This window comes from Danio rerio, chromosome 9, assembly GCF_049306965.1.
Source record: "Danio rerio strain Tuebingen ecotype United States chromosome 9, GRCz12tu, whole genome shotgun sequence".
NCBI classification, from domain to species: domain Eukaryota; kingdom Metazoa; phylum Chordata; class Actinopteri; order Cypriniformes; family Danionidae; genus Danio; species Danio rerio.
The window spans coordinates 46114417-46138001 of NC_133184.1; the positions used below are offsets into that span (position 1 = coordinate 46114417).

General features: G+C 32.8%; 1 protein-coding gene across 6 annotated transcripts in view; it reads left to right on the top strand.

Annotated features, from left to right (window-relative positions):
- The window catches only part of itprid2 (ITPR interacting domain containing 2), a 117162-nt gene that overhangs the window by 68604 nt on the left and 24973 nt on the right, over positions 1-23585 (top strand). For all 6 annotated transcript variants that reach the window (XM_073913156.1, XM_073913157.1, XM_073913158.1 and 3 more), the window contains 4 exons: positions 9085-9121; positions 9199-9297; positions 11713-11921; positions 19299-19897. In XM_073913156.1, coding sequence (XP_073769257.1) covers positions 9085-9121; positions 9199-9297; positions 11713-11921; positions 19299-19897 — 944 coding nt within the window. The remainder of the gene's footprint in view (positions 1-9084; positions 9122-9198; positions 9298-11712; positions 11922-19298; positions 19898-23585) is intronic.

Genomic DNA, 23585 nt, shown 5'->3' on the forward strand with positions numbered 1-23585 from the left:
CTTTATTACTAACCAGGTTGTCTTCCCAGTATTCATGTCAGAATGTAATAAATTGTATCTCTCTGAGGATTTATGTCAGTTGTCATGTTAAATAATAATTAAAAACCAAAGATTACTGCAACATCTCAGCTTGAAACGTACAGCTATTATCAGGAATTCTTCACACTGTAAAAAGAAATTGCTGGATTCTACACAATTCATTCAGGTTGTCCCAACATAAATTGATTAAGTTAACTTAAGTTTAAGTGGATTGAACATAAAACAATTAAGTTGTCCCCCAAAAAAATCCCAATAATTGTGTTGTTTAAGCTCATGTTGCATGAGTAGTTTCCATGTTATGCAGAATTTAGGGGCGTCATGGTGGCACAGTGTGAAGCACGATCACCTCACAGCAAGAAGGTCGCTGGTTCAAGCCCCGGCTGGGTCAGTTGGCGTTTTTGTGTGAAATTTGTGTGTTCTCTCCATGTTCACATGGGTTTCCTCCAGGTGCTACGGTTTCCCCCACAGTCCAAAGATATGTGGTATGGGTGAATTGGGTAAGCTAAATTGTCTGTAGTGTATGTGTGTGAATGAAATAGTGTATGGGTATTTCCCAATGTTGGGTTGCGGCTGGAAGGGCATCCACTGTGTGTAAAACATGTACTGGATAAGTTGGCGGTTTGTTCCACTGTGGCGACCCCTGATTAATAAAGGGACTAAGCTGAGAAGTGAATGAATGAATGAATATACAGCATTTTGATTGTACCACTAAAGCGGAAGTTCGTCAAAAAGTGAAAATTAATTTACTTTTTAACTTACCCTTATGTGGTTTCAGACCTTTATGAGATTCTGTTGAACACAAAAGAAGATATTTTGAAGAATGTTGATACCCATTGACTTAATTGCCAATTAGTTTCCAACATTTTTCAAAATATCTTCTTTTGTGTTCAACAGAAGAAGCTCATAGGCATTTTAAACTAGTGAAGTTTGAGTAAATGATGACAAAAATTTAGCTTTTGGGTGAACTATCTCTTTAAACTACGGCAAGGCATTAACATGATATAATGCTGTGTTTTCAACCACGTTCCTAGAGGACCACCAAAACTGCATGTTTTGGATGTCTCCTCTGTTACAGATCTTTCAGTCTCTGCTAATGAGCTGATGATCTGAATCAGGTGTGTTTGCTTAAGAAGACATGTGGTGTGTCCTGAATCACATAATTATGCACTATTCTACGCCATTTTGTAGTTTAATTAGTGTAAATAGTGCATTCACACTAAAAACTCTAAAAATAGAAATACAATAAACGCAATTTTATTAGATTATACTATATTGACGTGAATATCCTAAGCTTAATCCCTTCCAGCTAATAAAATACAATTAATGTGTAATTAAATAAATAATATAAATACTTCATAATAACTTTCGATCGCAGCTACAACGATGGTGCCAACTACCCGTCATATAACAAATAATATGATTATTATTAAGCTGTTTATAAGACAAAATATATGTTCTATGACATATTTGAGAATTGCAGTGTCAGAAATTTCACAATATAATTATTACATTTGTCAATATTTACAGAAAAGGGCAAAAATAAACAAAATATGATATATGCATAGATTATTGGGGCTAGTGGGTCATGCGTGCAGTGAATTATTTGCCATAGTTTATTTTCCAACAGACAGTGACGGATACTATTTCTTGCTCGAAGCCACTCTTTTGTTTGCCGTTAAACTGTTGACCACTGCTGTGTGTTTTTATCCTGTCTGCAAATGTGACGAAATGTCCTGCACAACGGTAATAGTGTAATTAGGGTATGTACACAGATATATTGCACTTCAGTTATGTAGACTTAGCCTCAGACGTCACGCCAAGCACCGCCCACTGACCTTGGACCAAACATCTGATGCATTTTGCACACTTTTCACTTCAGCAGATCCTCCGTTGTCCTCTGATTGGCTTTATTACACAGGAGTCGAGTGTGCAGCAAACTTTAAAACTCTTCTAAATAAAAAGGCTGAGCAGATAAAAAAGCTGCAATGTTTATATTGATGACAGTGCTGATTAATACATGTATGATTATCCGAGGTTTTCATTAATCAGTGGTTTACTGTCTGCACATTCATCTGTTATTGTGAGGATAAATTTGTGACAATTTGTGATTATATTCAGCTTTTTTCTTAATGGCAGTGAAAACATGCAAATATTCTGTCATTTTTTGTCATAAAGATAAGTGAAAGACATAGCTTAGAACAGGAACTGTTTTTTGTGTACTCGCAAATATAACAAAACCCTCATCTCAGTCTCCGTGATCTGTATGTAGAAATATGTCACCAAAATAATGATTGATTTTCAGAAAAATGTTTGTATGTCGGGCGAAGCAGTGGCGCAGTTGGTAGTGCTGTCGCCTAACAGCAAGAAGGTCGCTGGTTCGAGCCTCGGCTCAGTTGGCATTTCTGTGTGGAGTGTGCATGTTCTCCCTGCGTTCGCGTGGGTTTCCTCCGGGTGCTCTGGTTTCCCCCACAGTCCAAAGACATGCGCTATAGGTGAATTGGGTAGGCTAAATTGTCCGTAGTGTATGAGTGTGTGTGTGGACGTTTCCCAGAGATGGGTTGCGGCTGGAAGGGTATCCGCTGCGTAAAAACTTGCTGGATAAGTTGGCGGTTCATTCTGCTGTGGCGACCCCAGATTAATAAAGGGACTAGGCCGACAAGTAAATGACTGAATGAATGTTTGTATGTCCTGCAGATTTCCTATGTATGTTTTGCTAAAAGGTTATTTTGAATATTAATGCATCATTGTAGTAAACTTTTAAAAATGATAGTGAATGAATGATACACTGTTGAGTGTTAGACTGTTATTGTGAGGACATTCCACACCCACAAACATAACACGGCACAAGACGAAACGTGATTGGTTGGTTAACCTGTTAGTCATATGTCATAGTAGGTGATCCTTGACCATTCAAGGGGCCAAAGTTTGTCAGTCATCAGTTATGTGACTAATATTTTCGGTAATACTTTATTTTGATGGTCCATTTGAGTATTAATTGACTGTCTGCTTAATATTGGTTAATATCTCTCCTTCAACTGACATTTAACTGCCTATAAGAAACTTTGCAAGTACATGTCAACTTACACTAACCTCAATCCTAACCCTAACAGTCTACTTTTAAACTAATGAGAATTAGTTGGCATGAACTGTAGATGCAATGTAACCTAAATTCATCAAACGGACCATCAAAATAAAGTGTCAAAAATCTCTGTTTACATTGGTATATTCTTATAAAATTCTTGAGGAATACAAGCCAATCAGAGATCATTTTGGTTGATGATGTCAGAATTTACCAGTAGTTTGACATGGATGTGTGAATGTAATGCCCTTGGCTGTCTGAATAGCACATATTTGAATTTACAGGTAAAATCTTTCCAGAAATTTTCTGGATATTTATCTGTGATAAAATGGAGGTAATCATTTTTAGGGTAGATTTGATCACAACTAACTGAGTAAATAGTACCTCAATTTAACAGCTATAGCATATTAAAAGAAATTAAGTAATCAAACTAATATTTTTCGTTAGAAATTACATATACAAATTGTATAACGTTTACTCTACTTTTAGCAGGCAGCAGTTCTTCTACTCCGTTAATATGTATAATAATTAGCCAGTAAAAATGATTAGATATTGCTTCTTTTGTGAATGTTATGTTTAGTAAAATAAAATATGAAAACGCAGGAAATTCTATTAATTCATTTTTATAAAAAAAAAATAATATAAAAAAATTAAACAATTACAGGCTATCCTCGAGTATTTTTATTTTTATTTTTATTTTTTATAGGTCTTAATTTTCCTTTGTTTATGTATTGCCCAATCTGGCCATTAACACACAATCACCAACAATCCATCTCAATGAAACTTTTAACTTTTTATTTAAAAAAGCATTTAATAACATTCCTTGCAGTAACAAAAAAAGTTATCTCAGTAAAATGTATTCACTGCTGAACATACTGGCCTATATTTCTATTATTAAATGATCATTATTGTAGACTGCAGTAATTGGCACACACCAAAATCCTTTAAGTAATATTTACTCAGTTTAGATAGTATTTGGTCCCTCTCAAAAGTGAGTTACAGTTACTCAAGTTAATGAGACAAGAAGGGGATTAATAAAATGATGATTGAGCACTGATGATGAACACCGAAGCAGAAACACAGATGAGAAACACAAAACAACAACTGACTTCAGTCACAGCCTTAGATGAAATCAGCTGAACTATAATACATTGTATTACTTAATCTCAGCAGAGGATCAAGTTGAACAATAAGCAATTTCACAAACAGCAGCTTTACTTATTACCAACCTGTTTGCCCTTATTTAAAGAGGGACCAAATACTCTCTAAACTGAGTAAATTTGTTTTAAATTTAAATAAATAAGTTTGAATAAAAGGTTTTTTATTCTATTCTTGCTAAGGAATATAGGGTTTGTGAATGGATATATTTGAAAATATTCAAACTTAAGTATTATTATAGTATTATTAAAAATCATTTTTAATTGGGAAGGTGAAAATCTTTTCTAACTGGGATATTAAAAAACCCTTAGCATTTAGCCCTGTATAAGTCTCAAATTTAATTCATAGTGGTCATAAAAATGTCTTAATGTCTTAAATTTAACTTGGTGAAACCTGCAGAAACTCTGTATTAATATAGGTATTCATTTAAATCAAAATACAGCATATTATATTGTATATCTTACATAATCACTGAAAAATAACATGCATTGTAAACAATTTAAACACTTTGGTGCCTTTCATGACAACACTCATCTGCTGTTTCCTCCTCAGCTGCCAGAATGTGAATTGCCAAGAACCTCATGATTTAATTTGTGTGGCATTTAAGTTCATTCTCCTCTTGAAAATAAGATAGAACACACTTTTAATGTTAACTCAAGGAAATCAGCATTTGTTTGAATAGTTGTTTTTATAGTTCCTGCCAACTGTTTGAACACAAACAGGTTTTCTGTGTTAATCAGCACTTTAAGGCAAAAGCAGGAAACAAATTAAAATCAAAACCAAAATACTTCAAATTATTATGTGACTACCTCGGGTGAACCTTGTACAGTTTCATACTTGAATGTTCCCCATCAAAGGTTAAATATAAATCAATTTATAGTTAAAAGTACTAATGTAAAAGGGGGCGGTGCGGTGGCTCAGTGGTTAGCACTGTCGCCTCACAGCAAGAAGGTTGCTGGTTTGAATATCGACTGGGTCAGTGGCATTTCTGTGTGAAGTTTGCATGTTCTTTTTGTGTTTGTGTGGGTTTCCTCTGGGGGCTCCGGTTTCCCTTGTGCTATACAGTTGAAACCAGAAGTTTACATACACTATATAAAAAGGCACATAACCATTTTAAAAAGTCAGATGTTAATGTGACATCACATCACACGTTAGAATTATCACATTTGTTTTTGTTATGCTTAATATCAGAAAAATGAGAGAGAGAGATTTTTTGAGAAATTGTTATAACTTTTCTTGAAAGTCAAGTTTACATACAATAAGATTAGTATGCCCCTGAAAAAGCTCAGATGATGGTGTCAAGGTTTTGGAAGTTTCTGATTGGCTCATTGACAACATTTGAGTTAATAGGAGGCACAACTGTAGAATAGTATTTAAGGAAAACCTCAATCACACTGCTTCATTGTGTGACAACACGGGAAAATCAACAAGCCAAAATCAGCAAAAAAAGCCTGATTACAATTAGATAAACTACACTGGGAAAAGTAATAATTTTGGAGACATGTCCTGTGGTCTGATGGAACTGAGATTGAACTGTTTGGCCATAATGACCAGTGTTACATTTGGAGGACAAAGGGAAAAGCTTACAAGCCTAGGAACACCATCCCAACTGTGAAGTAAGGGGCAGCAGCATCATGTTGTGGGGCTGTTTTGCTGCAGGAGGGACTGGTCCACTTTACAGCATAGATGGCATCATGAAGAAATAACATTATGTAGAAATACTGAAGCAACATCTCAAGACATCAGCCAGGAAATTAAAACTTGGCCACAAATGGGGCTTCTAAACAGACCATGACACTAAGCACACTGCCAAATTAGTTAAAATGTGCTTTAAGGACAACAAAGTGAAAGTTTTAAAGTGGCCATCACAAAGCCCTGAGCTCAAGCCTATAGAAAAGTTGTGGGCTGAAAAGAGTTGAAAAAGCTTGTGCAAGCAAGACATCCTACAAATCTGACTCAGTTACACCAATTCTGTCAGAAGAAATGGGCCACAATTCCTCCAAACTATTGTGGGAGGATACCTAAAACATTTGACTAAAGTTATACTGTTTAAAAGCAAAACAAAAAAAATACCAAGGAAATGTGTGTAAACTTGTTACTGTCTAGAAATTAATAAAAAATTCTAAAAAAATAAAATAAAATAAAATAAAAATCTCTCATTATTCTGGCATTTAACATATGCAAACCATTTAGGTAATCGTAACAGAAGAAAATAATAAAAAAAAGAAAAATAGTAAAAGTTTAATATGATTTACCATCAGACATTTTTTAAAAATGGTTATGATCCTTTTTTTTTTTAGAAGGTATGTAAACTTCTGGTGTCAAGGTGAATTGAATAAACTAAATTGTCCATAGTGTATGATTGTGTGTGAGTTTGTATGGATGTTTCCCAGACATGGGGTTGCAGCTGGAAGGGCATCCGCTGTGTAAAACATATGCTGAAATAGTTGGTGGTTCATTCTGCTGTGATGTCCTCTGAAATGGAGACCAAGCTGAATGAATGAAAAAATGAATGACAATTTAGGATATTTTTAATGGTAAATGACAGATTTCTGTTCCTCCACTTAAAGTCTATTCACTCAAAACTCTCACACTTTACAAAAGTCATAAAAACACGATACAGTAAATGCATTAGAAGTATTTGATCCAAATCCTCAGAAGATAAATGTTAACTTTATGCGATGAACAGATTTAATAAACACTGCTAAAAATGCTAGATTCCACACAATCTTATGTTTGGACGACATAAAGGAATTAAGTTACTTGTTAACTTGTTAATTAACGTGTTAGTTTTGCTCAAATTTAAGTGGATTAAACATAAAATAATTAAGTTGCCCCAAAAATCCCAGCTGGGCCTGTTGGAATATCTGTGTGGAGTTTGCATGTTCTCCGTGTGTTCATGTGGGTTTCCTCTGGCTGCTGCTGTTGTCCTCACAGTCCAAAGGCATGCGCTATAGGTGAATTGGGTAAGCTAAATGGTCTGTAGTCTATGAGTGTGTGTGAATGAGTGTATATGGGTGTTTCCCAATACTGGGTTGCGGCTTGTTGCTGGAAGGGCATTCAGTGGATAAAACCTTTGCTGGAATAGTTGGCGGTTCATTCCGCTATGGCGATTTCAGAAATAGAGTCTTAAGCCGAAGGAAAATTAATGAATAAATATTACTCTATTTGCCAAAGATTGGGTATTGTATTGGTTAATTGGCTAATTTATGATGATTAATAAGGGAAATTAAATTATGTGTATCCAATGTGTAAATGTAAAAACAATGTGCACAATGAATTGACAAAAAAGCACATTAAAGAAACTTAATTTAACCACTTGTGGGTGAGTAAATAATATAAATTTTTCAGATTTATCAGATAAACTGCTGCCCATGTTAATCTGATTGCCAAGAGCTCTCCAATCTGTGAAACTTGGCACTTGAGGGGATTTGTGTGGAAATATGAGGTTGAGTATTTTCACCTGAGGCTGATGGATGAGCGCATGTACCGTACTCCAGAAAAGCTCTGGCTAATGTCCTCCACGTCTCTGTGTTCAATCCTGTCCTCCTTAGTAAACTAAAGCCTGGTGTCTAATGTGATTTGTAACATGAATCGTTTGGCAGGTTAGGATGTGCGCGCGTATAATTCTGTCATTGTGCGCCAAGTGCTGAGGAAAAGAGTGTGGATTGTCATCCGGAGTAGATGGTTCTCAGCTGAATAAATCACTTTTGGAAATTAACACGGACACATCGTTCTTCGCAAGGCGTTTCTGACAACTCTCCCACTGTACTAAAAAACCCGCCGGAGCTTTTCTTAATTGCATTTGTTGTGTTAAAAGGTTGATTTCAGAGGAATTTGGTTTTCAATTAGGAAGGAGTCTTCACATTTAAAGGGATAATCACACAAAAATGATCATTTATTCAAGTTTAATTGTGCTTAAGTATTTACAAATCTTCAGGAGACTTTTTTTCAAAACATAAAAGAAATGTTGAAGAATGGGTTGCAAAAGAAGTAGCCATTGACCTCCATTGTAGAAGAAAAAAATACTATAAAAGTCAATGGTTTCCTATACATCAAACTATTTTGTGTTCAGAAGAAACGCAAATGAGTAAATATTCGAACCCTTGCACGAGTACGATCACACCGGTGTGATCAGCCTTGGCTGGTCCCTGAAGTGTATGATCACACTGGTGTGATTTACCCATGCTTTCAAACAAATAACATTAGTTTTAGGTTTCAGACATTCAAACACGCATATCTACATGCAAAACATGCCCTTTAAGGTTTGTAAAATACACGCGGATGTCTACTAAGAAGGCAACAACAATTATTTTACCAATATAACTGGACTATGTGCTTTGTTCACATAAGATACACAATGTTTATGTTACTAGAATATTTTCTCTACATCTCTACCAGATAAACAGTTGCTCACCTTCATGTTTTTTGGTTGAAAATTATGAATAAGCACGATGTAAATCCAGCAGCTTGGATTTCTTGTTGCTAGAAGAGATACAGCTGTGATCGGAAGCTAAGGAGAAGTATTAATATTATTTATTAAGTTTCATCTTGTTATCTTCCAACTGTATCCCTTCTAGCAACATGGTGCCCATTACCAGTCATATTACTAATAATATGATCATTATTACGCTGTTTAAAAGACAAAATATATGATCTATTACTGGGTAGGAATAAGGTTGAGTGTTGTTTCATTCTAAAACTAAAGGAGCTTCAAATGTAAAATAAAAAATGACATTCGGCAGTCTTGTATGAATGGTAAGAATGGTAGTTATTTAATACTCTGTTTTTATCTCTTCTCTCTATAGCTAATCACCTCCAGAACAGAAAAACAGAGGCCGATGGGTAAGCGAGACTTCTAAAATGTTGCTTGTCCTGCTGCTTTTGGTCACAGATCGGTCACTGTCTTCTTCTTTTCTCAGCTATGAAATGCACGCCAAGGCCAAAAGGAGCCAATTCAAACAGAAGGGCAGAAGTATGAACTCCACGGGTTCTGGAAAGAGCAGCGCCACAGTGTCCAGGTACTTTATTTGCTGTTTATTTATTCACCCGCAGTGCATACAGACTGTTTTTCTCTTATATTTTTATAATAATTTCTAAACATAATAGTTTTAACACTAATTTCAAATAACTGATTTATTTATTTTTCATCTTTCCCATGATGACAGTACATAATATTTTAGTTCATATTTTTTCAAGATACCAGTATTCAGCTTAAAGTGACATTTAAAGGCTTAACTACAGTAGGTCAGGGGTTTTCAAAGTCTAAGACAGTGGGCCTCCCTTTTGACACAACTTATCCATTGGCGCCCCCCTCCTCCCAAACACGCACACACACACACACACACACACACACACACACACACACACACACACACACACATACTTACACACACACACACACACACACACACATATATATATATATATATATACATATATATATATATATATATATATATATATATATATATATATATATATATATATATATATATATATATATATATATATATATATACATACATACATACATACATACATACATACATACATACATACATACATACATACATACATACATACATACATATATATATATATATATATATATATATATATATATATATATATATATATATATATATATATATATATATATATATATATTTATTTATATATTTATTTATATATATTTATTTATATATATATATATATATATATATATATATATATATATATATATATATAGACACAGACTGATGTCAGACTGTTAACTCACTTTTATCATCATTTGCATGAAAGTGCAATTATTTACAGAGTAATAACAAGTATTTTAATATAACGTTTTTAAAACTAGGGTGATGGTTAATATGAATAGAACAGATCCAAGAACTGTCCATCCCAGTCAAAACAGTCGATGTTTAGCGGGTCTCATGCTGTCATTAGCCAAAATATCTTGACAAACCACACTTAAAGGTCGTGGTTCATCAGCTGGTCCTGTCCACGTAAATCCTAAACTCAAATACTGATCGTCATATCGTCGTCTTTTGGGTTTAAGCCCTAAACTTGAAGGCTTTGAATCGGGGGGTCTCAGAAACAGACACAGGGCTCAACCTGTGCAGTGCACATGCCCTTTTTAGTCCTGGATAGAAAGTGCCCTTCCAAAATGATCAAAAGTGCCCCCGCGACGCGGCACACCCTCGGTCCCGCCCTTCAGTAGGCGCGCGACAACACCGCTCTTGAGCACGCGCGCGACAACACAGCTGATCAGAACGCGCACGACAGACTTGCCAAACAGAAGCGAATTCACAGCTATGGCCTTCTGGGTAAAAAAGGTTTTCTTATTTTTTGACGTATTATTTTTTTAGCTTTGTTTAATTAAAACGTTTGAATATAATAAAAAATACATATAATAATTAAACTTAATTATATTTTTATTATATATTTTTCCCGCGCCTCCCCTGACATGCTCTGGCACCCCCCAGGGGAGGCGCGCCTCACACTTTGAAAACCCCTGCAGTAGGTTAATTAGGTTAACTATCCATGTTAGAGTAATTAGGCAAATCATTGTATAATGATGGTTTGTTCTGTAGACAATTAAAAAAATGGCTCAGTTAAACATAGTTTGGGAAATATTTGAAAAAGAAATTTACAGGAGGGTGAATAATTGTGACTTCAACTGTATATACAGGCAGAACAAAATTATCAAATAAGTATTTATCAAATATATTTGTATAATGTCACTGAACTGAATAATGAACTGTTTTACATGCTGTCTAATATCTTGTAGAACCTAATAGCCTCCTTCTTTTCCTGTGTAACTAGTTTCAAATCTCTCTTATCATAATATAATTATATCATAAAACAATAAATAATAGGTGTAGCATCTGTTTTAATGGTATATTTGGCCACAATAAACAAAGGCTTAACCGTGTTATTAAGCAGCATGAAAGCAGTGAGTGTAAAACATGCTTACTGTTATATTGAAATTCAAACATTGACATTTAAATACATTGCCAATTTTGGTTATTTAGATAATAATATCTAGTAAGTATTAAGAAAAAAAAAAAAAAAAAAAAACAGCCAGCATCAGGAAATAAATGTTAAGCACATTTTTCTGCAGCACAAATTAGATATTTTTTAAGGAGTCTTTCTCCTAACCAAAACAAATTGTCATTTAAAGAGCCCCTATTATACATTAAAAAGGGTAATATTTTGGTTTAAAGGGTCTCCAACAAGAGACTGATATGCACGCAAGGTCTAAAAACACTTTCATTTATTTCATTTGTTCCCAAACCCTTATTTTACCTTTTGTTAATGGGTACCCTTTAAAATAAAAAATGTGAAGATCTACAGTATATATTTATTCTTTTGTAAAACACCAACTGTATGTATGCAGATGTGCGTCTTCACAAATGTTGTTTTATCTGCAGTGTTTCAGAATTGCTGGACCTGTACGAGGAGGATCCAGAAGAGATCTTGTACAATCTTGGATTTGGGCGGGAAGAGCCAGACATTGCCTCTAAAATCCCTTCTCGTTTCTTCAACGCGTCGTCTAACGCTAAAGGCATCGACATTAAAGTTTACCTGGGAGCCCAGATTCAGCGCATGGAGATAGAGAACCCAAACTACGCTCTGACAAGTATGTTAAAATATTAAAAGATTACATCATAGTTTCATTTTGCATGACCATGGTGTGAAATAAAAACATTGTAGCCAGGCAACCGGACAACGCGTAAGTCAATATGAAGTCAGAAATGACTGTTGACTTTCTTAATGTCTTATTGTATGTAATTCACCGTGCATGTAATTGCAAATAATAGATGTTGGTCATAGAAATCTCTGCCTTCTGAAATTTCCTTATTGACTTGCATGCAAAACAGTATTCCTACTTACTCACCTGTTTCATATTTTATTTTTATTTTTATTTTGTTTTTTATTTAATTTTAATTTAATTTAATTCAATATTGTTTAATATAATTAAAAAATATTGTGTTGTGTTCTGTTTATTAAATTTAGTTCAGTTTTGTTTTGTTTTTTACTTTATTATTATATATATATATATATATATATATATATATATATATATATATATATATATATATATATATATATATATATATATATATATATATATAATAAAATAAAAAACAAAAAAATAAATAAATATATATAAAAATAAATATATATTGAATAATATATATATATATATATATATATATATTATTTAATATATATTTATTTTATTTAGTTTTATTTAGTTTAATTGAGTGTCTGTGTGTGTGTGTGTGTGTGTGTGTGTGTGTGTGTGTGTGTGTGTGTGTGTGTGTGTGTGTGTGTGTGTGTGTGTGTGTGTGTGTGTGTGTGTGTGTGTGTGTGTGTGTGTGTGTGTGTGTGTGTGTGTGTGTGTGTGTGTGTGTGTGTGTGTGTGTGTGTGTGTGTGTGTGTGTGTTATTTTGTTTTATTTTTATTTTTATATATTTTTTATTTTGTTTTATTTAAATTTTGTTTTGTTTTTATTTAAGTTTTTTTATTTTATAAATGTTTTATTTATATTTTATTTTAGTGCTGGTCAAAGATTAATCACATCCAAAATAAAAGTTTGTTTTGATGAAATATGTTTGTGTATTATACGATACACACACATACATAGACACAAAACCATACAAAACAGTTTTTTTACATATGTATTTAATTTTATATACAATTAGTATCATATACACGTGTATTTTATATATAAATATAAATAAACATTTTCTCCAATATATGCATTACACAGTTAAATTGTCAAAACAAACTTATTTTGGATGTGATTAATTGGGATAAAAAAATTCCCAGCACTAATTATATTATATTATATTATATTATATTATATTATATTATATTATATTATATTATATTATATTATATTATATTATATTATATATTTTTAATAATATTTTATTAAATTTTATTGATTTATTTGGAAATCATAAATTCACAAAACTATTTGGTTGTAGTATATAGATACTGTTTAATTAAAGGCATATTTCTGAAATGCATGTCATTTTAATGACTAATATATATGAAGAGTTCAGATGCAAAACCTGATCCAAAAAAAGATCCAAAAAAAGTGAAATTACTGAATCAAGACAGGAGCCTGAGAAAAATTTTTATTTTAATTTTAAAAGAAAATTTCAGCTGACAATTAGAGGTTTTTGCATCTGCACTCCACTTGAATTATTGGAATTGTATCAAATATCAGTATTGGTCTCGAGTACTTTTGGTATTGATGTAAATAGTTCAACTTTACAAGATCTTTTAAATCCCTCATAATGTAATAATTATGGAACGCTTAAAACGCTATTCACTTTTCTTCATTGGTTTTCAAAACCACTTTCTGGGCAATAGAGCTTTTGTTCAAAGTAGCAGCAGCCTCTGACATCTAAAGCTCAAATATATCTCAACAGACAATTTTTTTGCAGTGCAGCGGGGTAAATAAATCAACACTCATGCTTCATCACACTGCAATAAATTCTGATTAGCATAATAGAGATTCATTGGTTTGATTCAGGAGCATCATTGCATTTTACAATTGTAACACCTTATTACGTTCTGCAAAAAAATGTATGTAATTGCATTAATAATTAGTGATCTTGTTATAAGACAGAGCACTTTGGGAAGAGATACTCACTCTAGTCATTTTTAACCAATGTATGAAAGTGTGGAGAACAAACACAAAGACAACAAGGAAAGAGTTGAGGGAAGTTGTGGTGCTTAGAAAAGAAGTGTGTTTGACTTTCGACCACATTGCAGAACATTTATACCACAGGTTCAGGTTTCATTCTGAAAAACAAATAAATAAATTTAACTCTTTTCTACCTTTTGTTCAGTAAAAAGGTTGCATGAAACTAAAGGTTTTTCAGGGAATCGTCAATGGCACTTTATTTGTAGGAGTGCATCTTCACCCAATCGCTTAGCTGCTAAACAGTGTCCGATCAGCAAGGCTGTGTGCGCGAGGGCTGCTTAATAGAAGTAGAGCACAACGGAGCCATTGTCCTCAGTGGGCACGGCAATGAGAGGCAGCAGAGAGAGAGAGAGAGAAGCTGATTCTGCCATCCGCTCACATCAGGAAAGGGCCTGTGTGCCAGATCTGTGCCAGCTTGTGTATTGGCCTACATTTGCATAATTCTCACTGAGCCAGGACAAAGCAGCGGAACAGGAAGAACTTGGGTGAGGGTAGGGATGTGTGAAGTCTGTAATAATGCCTGTTTTTGTTGATGGCGAGTGCACTGCATTTGGACTCGGGGCTGTTGTTTTTTGCTGCTTGCTTTTAGTAAGTGTTTCCGCACCATTGCCTGGCTGACTAGCCAGATTCTGTGATTTTTGAGACGATGTTTTAGTGCAATTTGTGGTAACATCTTAGTTTAACAATTCACAGTAGTAACTACTAAGTGGGTCTCAGATTGTACAAGAAGCACTGCATTAAATTACATTTTCCCTGCCAAGTCTTTATAATATGAGCATTTATTTTACCCCAGCATATTCAATGGAGCTTCTGCGCTAACCTGCCAGTTCTAATAATAATAATAATTCCTTACATTTATATAGCGCTTTTCTGGGCACTCAAAGTGCTTTACACCATGGGGGGAATCTCCTTATCCACCACCAGTGTGCAGCATCCACCTGGATGATGCGACGGCAGCCATTTTGCACCAGACCGCACACCACAGAGAGAGAAGACAGTGTAATGAACACCATAACACACCACACACCAGCTGATTGGTGGAGAGGAGACAGAGATGAAGCCAATTGGAATATGGTGTATGGTTAGGAGGCCATGATGGACAGAGGCCTATGGGCAGATTTGGCCAGGATGTCGGGGTTAAACCCCTACTCTATTTTGAAGGACATCCTGGGATTTCTAACGACCACAGAGAGTCGGGACCTCGGTTTAACGTCTCATCCGAAAGACGGCGCTCACTGAGCAGTATAGCATCCCCGTCACTATACTGGGGCATTAGGACCCACACAGACCGCAGGTTGGGCGCCCCCCTGCTGGCCTCACTAAGACCACTTCTGGCAGCAACCTTGCTTTCCCATGTGGTCTCCCATCCAGGTACTGACCGGGCGCAGCCCTGCTTAGCTTCAGTGGTTGACCATTGGAGACTTGCAGAGAGCTAGCTGCCAGCAGTTCTGACAGGCGCATGCGAGTAAACAGCTCTGTCTCGTTTTACGCTTGAGCAACTAAATGAATGCTAAAATTTATTTAACTGAATGTATTTTAATGACATTACAACATCAATGCTGTGAAAGAACCGTATACAATGGAAAAAAGTTCACAATAACAGGTCACTGGAAGTTTATCAGTATGGGAAAAACACTAGCTCTGCAAAAATGGCAGTGCTGCTGGACACTTGCCCTCTCTATTTCAACTATTGGCGCTGCTGGTAATCCTGAGGACTTTAAACAGGTGAACAAAGCAGCACAGATATACGCAATGTGTCTGAATGGTAGCAAACTTAACCGATAAAAGACAAAGTCCACCATTCTCCAATTCTCATACAGCTCTCACGACAAATATGCTTGCTGCAAACCAACAGCTTTGCCCTGACAGCATCATGGGAAAAACATACAGCAAACTCTGTGGATCATGGAAACAAACACTTACGACTGTTCATGAACGGCTTAAAACTTTGTGCCATGCACGGGACGCACTCTCACAGCTTGGTAGAGCTGCTTTGCCTTCGGAAAGCACACTCTTTTATGAATAATTAAGAAGCAGGGTATTTTTATAGGATAAGAAAACTCTGCTATGAATAATAACGAGAAACTGACACATCATCACTGGATACAAATTATTTTTTTGCTTAGATTTTTTTGTCTTGTTTCTAGTCCAAATATCTAAAATTTCTTAAATCAAGAAGAATTTCCTAGACAAGCAAAACATGTTGTCTTGTTTTGAGAAATAATAAGCTAATATTAAGTGAGTTTTTCCTTAAAACAAGCAAAATAATCTGCCAATGGGGTAAGCAAATTAATCTTGTTTTTTCTTTTGGCGTAAGATTATTTTGCTTACCCCACTGGCAGATTATTTTGCTTGTTTTAAGGAAAAACTCACTTCATTTTGGCATATTATTTCTCAAAACAAGACAATATGTTTTGCTTGTCGAGCAAATTCTTCTTGATTTAGGAATTTTTAGATATTTGGACTAGAAACAAGACAAAAAATTGAAGCAAGGAAAGCATTTTTTGCAGTGTAGGCAGATGAGCACTGTCACTGATTTTAATCCCACTAAAAATATTTTAAACCAGAAAAAAATCAGCTAACAAAAGTTAAAAATTATCCAGTTTTCCCCACAATAAAAGCTGACAGGTGCTAACATTGTGCTAAATGATGCTCAACACACACAGATCTGTTAAAATCTCAAAATAGTACTCCAGGGTTTCTTGAACCTTTAATTTTTTTATGTTGAATCCACTTAAATTTGTAAAATCTATTAAGTTAGCTTAATTGATTTGTGTTTGCACAACATGAAGGAATTATGTGGAACCCAGCATTTTTTCAGTGATGAACCTGTTTATCCTGGAATGGCTGTAAGCGGTCATTTTGAGCGAGAAGTGTATGTTCCGAATGTTTATCGGTGCAGTAAGTCTTGTTGACTTTTCTAACGTAACTCCTGCTGGTTCCTCTGTAGAGTTTGTGATCCGCTTGTCTCCAAGAAGCTTGCTCTCTGTTCCTCTTGTGCTTTTCTGGCACTCGTCCTGCGACTCGTTCCTGAATGCTGACTCAGAGCGGCAGGCTGCAGTGCTGGAGATAAATGAAGACTATTGATTTCTGAGCAACACACGCATCGCTGGCTTGTTATCACTTGTTATCATTCCTCCGCATGCATGCAGTATTGTCAAATCCTTTTCCTTTATGTCTGCCATAACAAATGACGAGCTTGATGCTGATAAAAGTCAACACGCTTGGAGGGTTTAGTGCAGGATCTTGTTTTTGTAAATGGATGTGCGACGCATTAATATTATAAAGACGTTTTGTTTTCATAGACTACACACTTCGCTTACATAATAGCTCTCATGTGAGCAACAAATTAGTTTTGGCTGCTTTTAGTTGTAGTAACTGTTCAGGTGGTTTTCATAAAAGTCAGCATGACAGATTGAAAAGTTTTCTTGACTCAGAATTTTTAGTTTGAGACTTTAATCTGCTGTTTAAGTGAGTCAGTTCTGGCCATGATTCAGACTGATGATTCTTTTGAGTCAGTTCAAATTGCAGTAGTTTTTCAGATGTTTTTATATCGTATTAAAACACATTATATAATCATTCATTCATCATTTTTGCTTCGGCCAACTATTCAAACATATGTTTTACACAGCGGATGCCCTTCCAGAGGGAACCCAATACTAGGAAACACCTATACATACTCATTCACACACTCAAACTCTACAGCCAATTTAGTTTATTCAATTCACATATAGCGCATGTCTTTGGACTGTGAGGAAAACCCGGAGGAAACCCACAGGAACACAGGGAAAACAAGCAAACTTCACACAGAAATGCCAACTAGCCCAGCCGGGACGTGAACCAACGACCTTCTTGCTGTGAAGCGAAAGTGCTAACCACTGAGCCACCATTCCGTCCTATTGTATAAGCATAATTATTATCATTTATGTATATTGTATTTTAATTAACATATTTTTTTCCCAATTTTAAAAGTTATATTACAATCAAGTTTCATTGTGCATTTATAATAACATTTGTGTTAAAATATAAAAGTAAAATCATCAACATCAATAATTATAAGGTTTAGTGTATAATATATATATATATATATATATATATATATATATATATATATATATATATATATATATATATATATATATTATGTAGATTATGCATGAAAGTTTAGTTATTTTATTATAAGATGATTTGTAATAGTTATTACAATTATTATTATTATTATTATTATTATTGTTGTTATTATTATTATTATTATTATTATTATTATTATTATTATTATTATTATTATGTATCTGTTATAACCAGTTATTTTTTTAACCTTTAAAATTAAAAGTATTTTATGTGAATTATACATGTATGGTTTTTTATGTTTTATTATCTTAAAACATACTTTGTGATAATTTTCTATCTTTCCCCATGGGGTTTCAAATATTTATGTTTTTTTTTTTTTTTTTTTTTAAACCTTTGCTTTGTTTTGTTTTTTGTCTGGTTTATACATGTATCTGTGCATGTAAATTTTACTCGTATGCTTTTTGTATGTAAAGTGCTTTGAGATGCTACTTTTAAAGGCACTATATAAAGTGGCTTATAATTATTATTATTGTTATTAATATTATTGAAATAAATGTATTTTACATATAATTTAATATTTTTTACATATGCATGTTTTTATATATATAGTTTTTACTAATTTATATGAATTATACTAAAAGTAAATTCATTTTTAATATATGTTAATATATAACTTGTTTGTAACATGTAAAAATTTGTTGTGGTTTTTTTGTATAGTTTTACTTTTTATTGAATTATGTATTCAAGTATTTATTACAAAAAAAACTATTGCCATAAGAAAGTGCAGTAAAACACTGTTATTATTTAAATATGTACATTTTAATACACTTTATAATGTACATTTAATCTTTATTAATATACACAAATATTTAATCATTTATTTATTAATATACATTTTAATATACATTTATTCTTTAATGTAAATATTTTTATTTATTAATGTACACAAATATTTTATTTATTTATAATACATATATAATATTTATTATTATTATTATTATTATTTGAACTGTTATTATTATTAGGATTATTTATTATTAGTGTACATTTTTAATGCATATTTATTTATTAATGTAAATTTATTTATGTACACAAATATTTTTTTATTTTTATTATTTATGTATAATAAATACAAATTATTTGGCCAAATAATCCATAAATTATGTTTAGTTATTACCACTCAATCATAAGTTCTAAATATCTCTCCTGTATCCCCCGCAGGTCGTTTCCGTCAGACCGAAGTCTTGGCTACAGTGGCGAACGTCCTCTCCGATATTTATTCCCACGTATCTGGAAAACCCACAGATAAAATCGGCAATGGTGACATGGAGACCAATGTGCCTAATCCGCTAAAAAAGAGAAGCTCTGCTGGAAACTTTGCTAAAATTCTCAAGCGCAACTTTACGAAGCAGAACCTGCTGGCCTCCATCTCGGATGGAGAAACCAAACAGCCTAACAATGAGAGCTCCAACATGCGGGACGTTCAGACGGATACAGACCACAAAACACAACAGAAGAGCTTAAAGAAAAAGGATTCATCTTTGGCGACCGTGACGGAGGAGGCTCAGCAGAATATCTCTGATGTTTCGATCAGCGCAGATTTTACGTTGACCAATGGCGAGTCCACAGACTTGCCTCTGCCTCCGGTCCTAGTGAGCATCAGTCAGGCGTCTGAAGAGAACGATACCTCTGAATTGAAGGTAAACGGGTGCCATGAGGCCATCACGTCCACCCCAGATAAAGAGCCGTCCGGCCTGCTGTCAAACCCACACATCATCCACTTGCTCGACCAGCCCAGAGACTCCTTTGAGATGGAGGAGGTACAGTTCACTTCACCAAAACTATCAACTTTGTTGTATCCATTTTTAATGTGACTTAATGTTATTATTATAATCAAATATGTGTTGTTCATTCAAAATAATATTGAGCAGTCATACTGATATTACAACTACTTGTACTGTCTTAATTTAATAAAATTTACTAATTATATTAATAATAAAAATAATAATTATTATTATTACAGTAATAATAACAATGATAATAATAATAATAATAACAACAACAACAACAATAATAATAGTAATTATTATTATTATTATTATAGTTATTATTATAGATATTATTATTATTTAATGTAACAATTAGTATGGTTTTATTGTACATCACAAATAATTATGTTGTATAATTATTAATATAGTTTTATTGTATACAAATATTATATATATATTTTTTATATTATTTGTATTGTAAATAAATGCACACTTTACATGATTTTTGTACTGATCCCTACTAAATACTTTTATTATTAGAATTATTGGTCCCACTTTGTATTAAGTGGCCTTAACTACTATGTTACATTAAAATAAAAATATAATGTACTTACTGTGTTGAAGATGTATTGCAAAATGCGTCTGGTGCTTTTGAGGTGTGATTAGGGTAATGGTAGGTTTAAGGATAGATTAATATGTAAGGTATCATTCTAAATGTAATTACAGATATAATTATTTTTAAGTATTTAATTAAGCATTCTGTAAGTACAGTCCAAAAACTTGTATTTACTCAATAAGTATATTATAAAAAATTATTAACTTCATTGCAAGTACATATTAGTAAAGGCCCCTTAATATAAAGTGGGACCGAATTGTATTATTACAGTCAAATGGTTATTGCTAATGCATAATATTGAGCATTCATACTGTATATTATATTATATTATATTATATTATATTATATTATATTATATTATATTATATTATATTATATTATTTGCATTTTACTAATTATATATTAATTATCTAATACTATTATATTTGTTACATATGGAGATTTCTATGAAATGGAGGAGGTTTTCTTTAGCATTCATTTCACCAAAACAATCCTCCCAGCATCTCCTTATCCGGTTCTCATGCTGACAGCCATCTCAACTTCTCCAGAATTGTATTTTTATTTTTCGTGTGTGTGTTTTGTTGTAAAAACAGCAGGGGTCGTGACATGAAAAGCTAAAAATAAGTAGGGAACATGGAGCGCCTGGAGGATGTTCTGGGATTATGGTTGAGCCTTTGAATCATGGCTACTGGTTCATAATGTTCAGCAGTGATACTCAGAGTATAGCCGGGTTTCCATCCTAACATGAAGCGAATATTTTCAAAGTTTGCAAAGAAAGAAAAAATCCCAAATTTTCCCACATTAACCACATTAGGTGTGTTTCTATCTGTGTTTTTATCTATCTGTGTTTTTAGAGTGGATGACTGTAGTATTGGTAACCTAGCAACAAACAATTAACAAGGCGAGCATAATGGAGACAACTGATTGGTTACATGGATGTAATGTTTGCTACATCAGAGTTTATTTGGCGAATGCATTTCCATCTCATATTATTTACATTGAATCCTTTTTTTTAAACAAGCCCAAAACCTTCTTAAGTGAGCGACAAAACATTATTACGAAATAAGGGTATTTAATTCAAATAAAGTCATTATCTCTCTCTCTTGTTTCTCGTGCAATACCTTAAAAATGTGCATTAATACCGGGTGATGGAAGCCCAGCTAGTGTCTATCATGAGATTATGTATGACTCAACAGCATGGCCTGGAAAACTTGCATTTAAAGATAAAGTTAGAGGTTTTCCACATATGAAATATTTCATTATAGCATTAATTAAACATTAAAATTTTAAATTTACCATAACAACGTAATAGTTTAATAGCCTGCAGTTCAAGTGAGCAGGTAAATGATCTGAGCCATTTCTGTTCATAACTCCAAGCAACAAAATAGTTGATAATAATAATAATTATGATAATTATTGTAATAAATATATTATTATTGTTGTTGTTGTTCTTGTTGTTAATAATAATGATAATAATAATAATATTACGTCTAATTATTAATATCTGTTTTTTATTGTATATAATCAATTTATATAATTATTTAATATATACAGATTTATATTATTACTATTATTTTATTTGTATATTGTATTTGTTCTGTTTTACAATAAAAAAAGCTATTAATAAATGTAATTATTACCTTATTAGGATCTGTATTTGTTATTATTATTATTATTATTATCATTATTGTTATATATGTTTATATGTAATAAATAAATCTTTATCATGTACAATAAAAACTGTTAATTATAAATATATATATATATATATATATATATATATATATATATATATATATATATATATATATATATATATATTAGTATAATTATTATTATTAGTATCCGTTTTATTATTATTGTTATTATTATTATTATTATTATCTGTATTATCTGTTTTATTAAAAATAATATTGATAATTACATTTAATTCTGTCGTTAACAGTCGTTTATTTATTTATTTATTTATTTATTTATTTATTTATTTATTTATTTGCTTATCTTTATATACTATTATCTTTTTCTTTTCTTTTTTTTTGCCAGAGCAGCTGCAGGAAACATCACTTCCTGGAAAAAGTTACTTATTCATTTATCTCCATTTATTATAGTTTTTGTTGTTGTTGTTGTTGTTTTTTTTTTACTATAGCAGCTGCAGGAAACATTGCATGTTTATTATTGACTGAAAATGCCCTAAAGCAAATTTTGCCAAATGATGTTGATATTTGAAAGAACCAAAAACAAACATTTCTATAATCCAACAATACCCCCCCCCCCCTCAGATAAATACATACGCTGCTATAGATCAGTTCAATTCAAGTTTATTTATAGCGCTTTTTACTTTAATTATTGTTTTAAAGCAGCTTTACAAAAGGTGCACATTGCTGCATTATAATCAAATTAAGTTGAAGTTACAATCAAATAAGTTATAATATACATATTTACATATATATAGGTGATGTCTATGTGTACATTTAATGGTGTATATGTGTACAATTACTAGACATGCCTCTTTACTGCTGATTGTCTGCAAGTGTGTTTTTCAAGTGTAACTTAGTTCATTTAAGTATAAATATAAATAATATTAAGTATTTAAATACTTCAGGGGACAATTCACCCAAAAATTTAAATTGTGTCATCATTTGTGCACCCTTTAGTTGTTCTAAATCTATCTTCTTTTTTCTGTTAAACATAAAAAGAGATATTTTAAAGAATGTTAAGTGCTGGCACCCATCGACTTTCATAGTATTTGTTTTCCCTACTATTGAAGTCGATGGGTGCCAGCACTCATCAGAAGCTCAACAGAAGACGAATCATAAAGGTATAAAACCACAAGAAGGAGAATACATGATGAGGTTGTTTTAATTTTGGAGTGAACTATCCCCTTTAAAGTCATAATTCTCCCGAAATGTCAAATTCAGCCTTCATTTGCACACCTTCATGTCATTCTAAAATGACTTTGAACTTTTATAGTTTCATACATTTAAATCAGTGGGGTCTAAAGTATTTTTCTTTAGTATTTCTATTTATAAGAGTTCTAAGAGTCCAATATTTTTCTTCTAAAACGACAGTTTTGCTCTCAGGCTCCTGTGTGTAGTTCAGTCATCTCGTATTTACTGTATAATA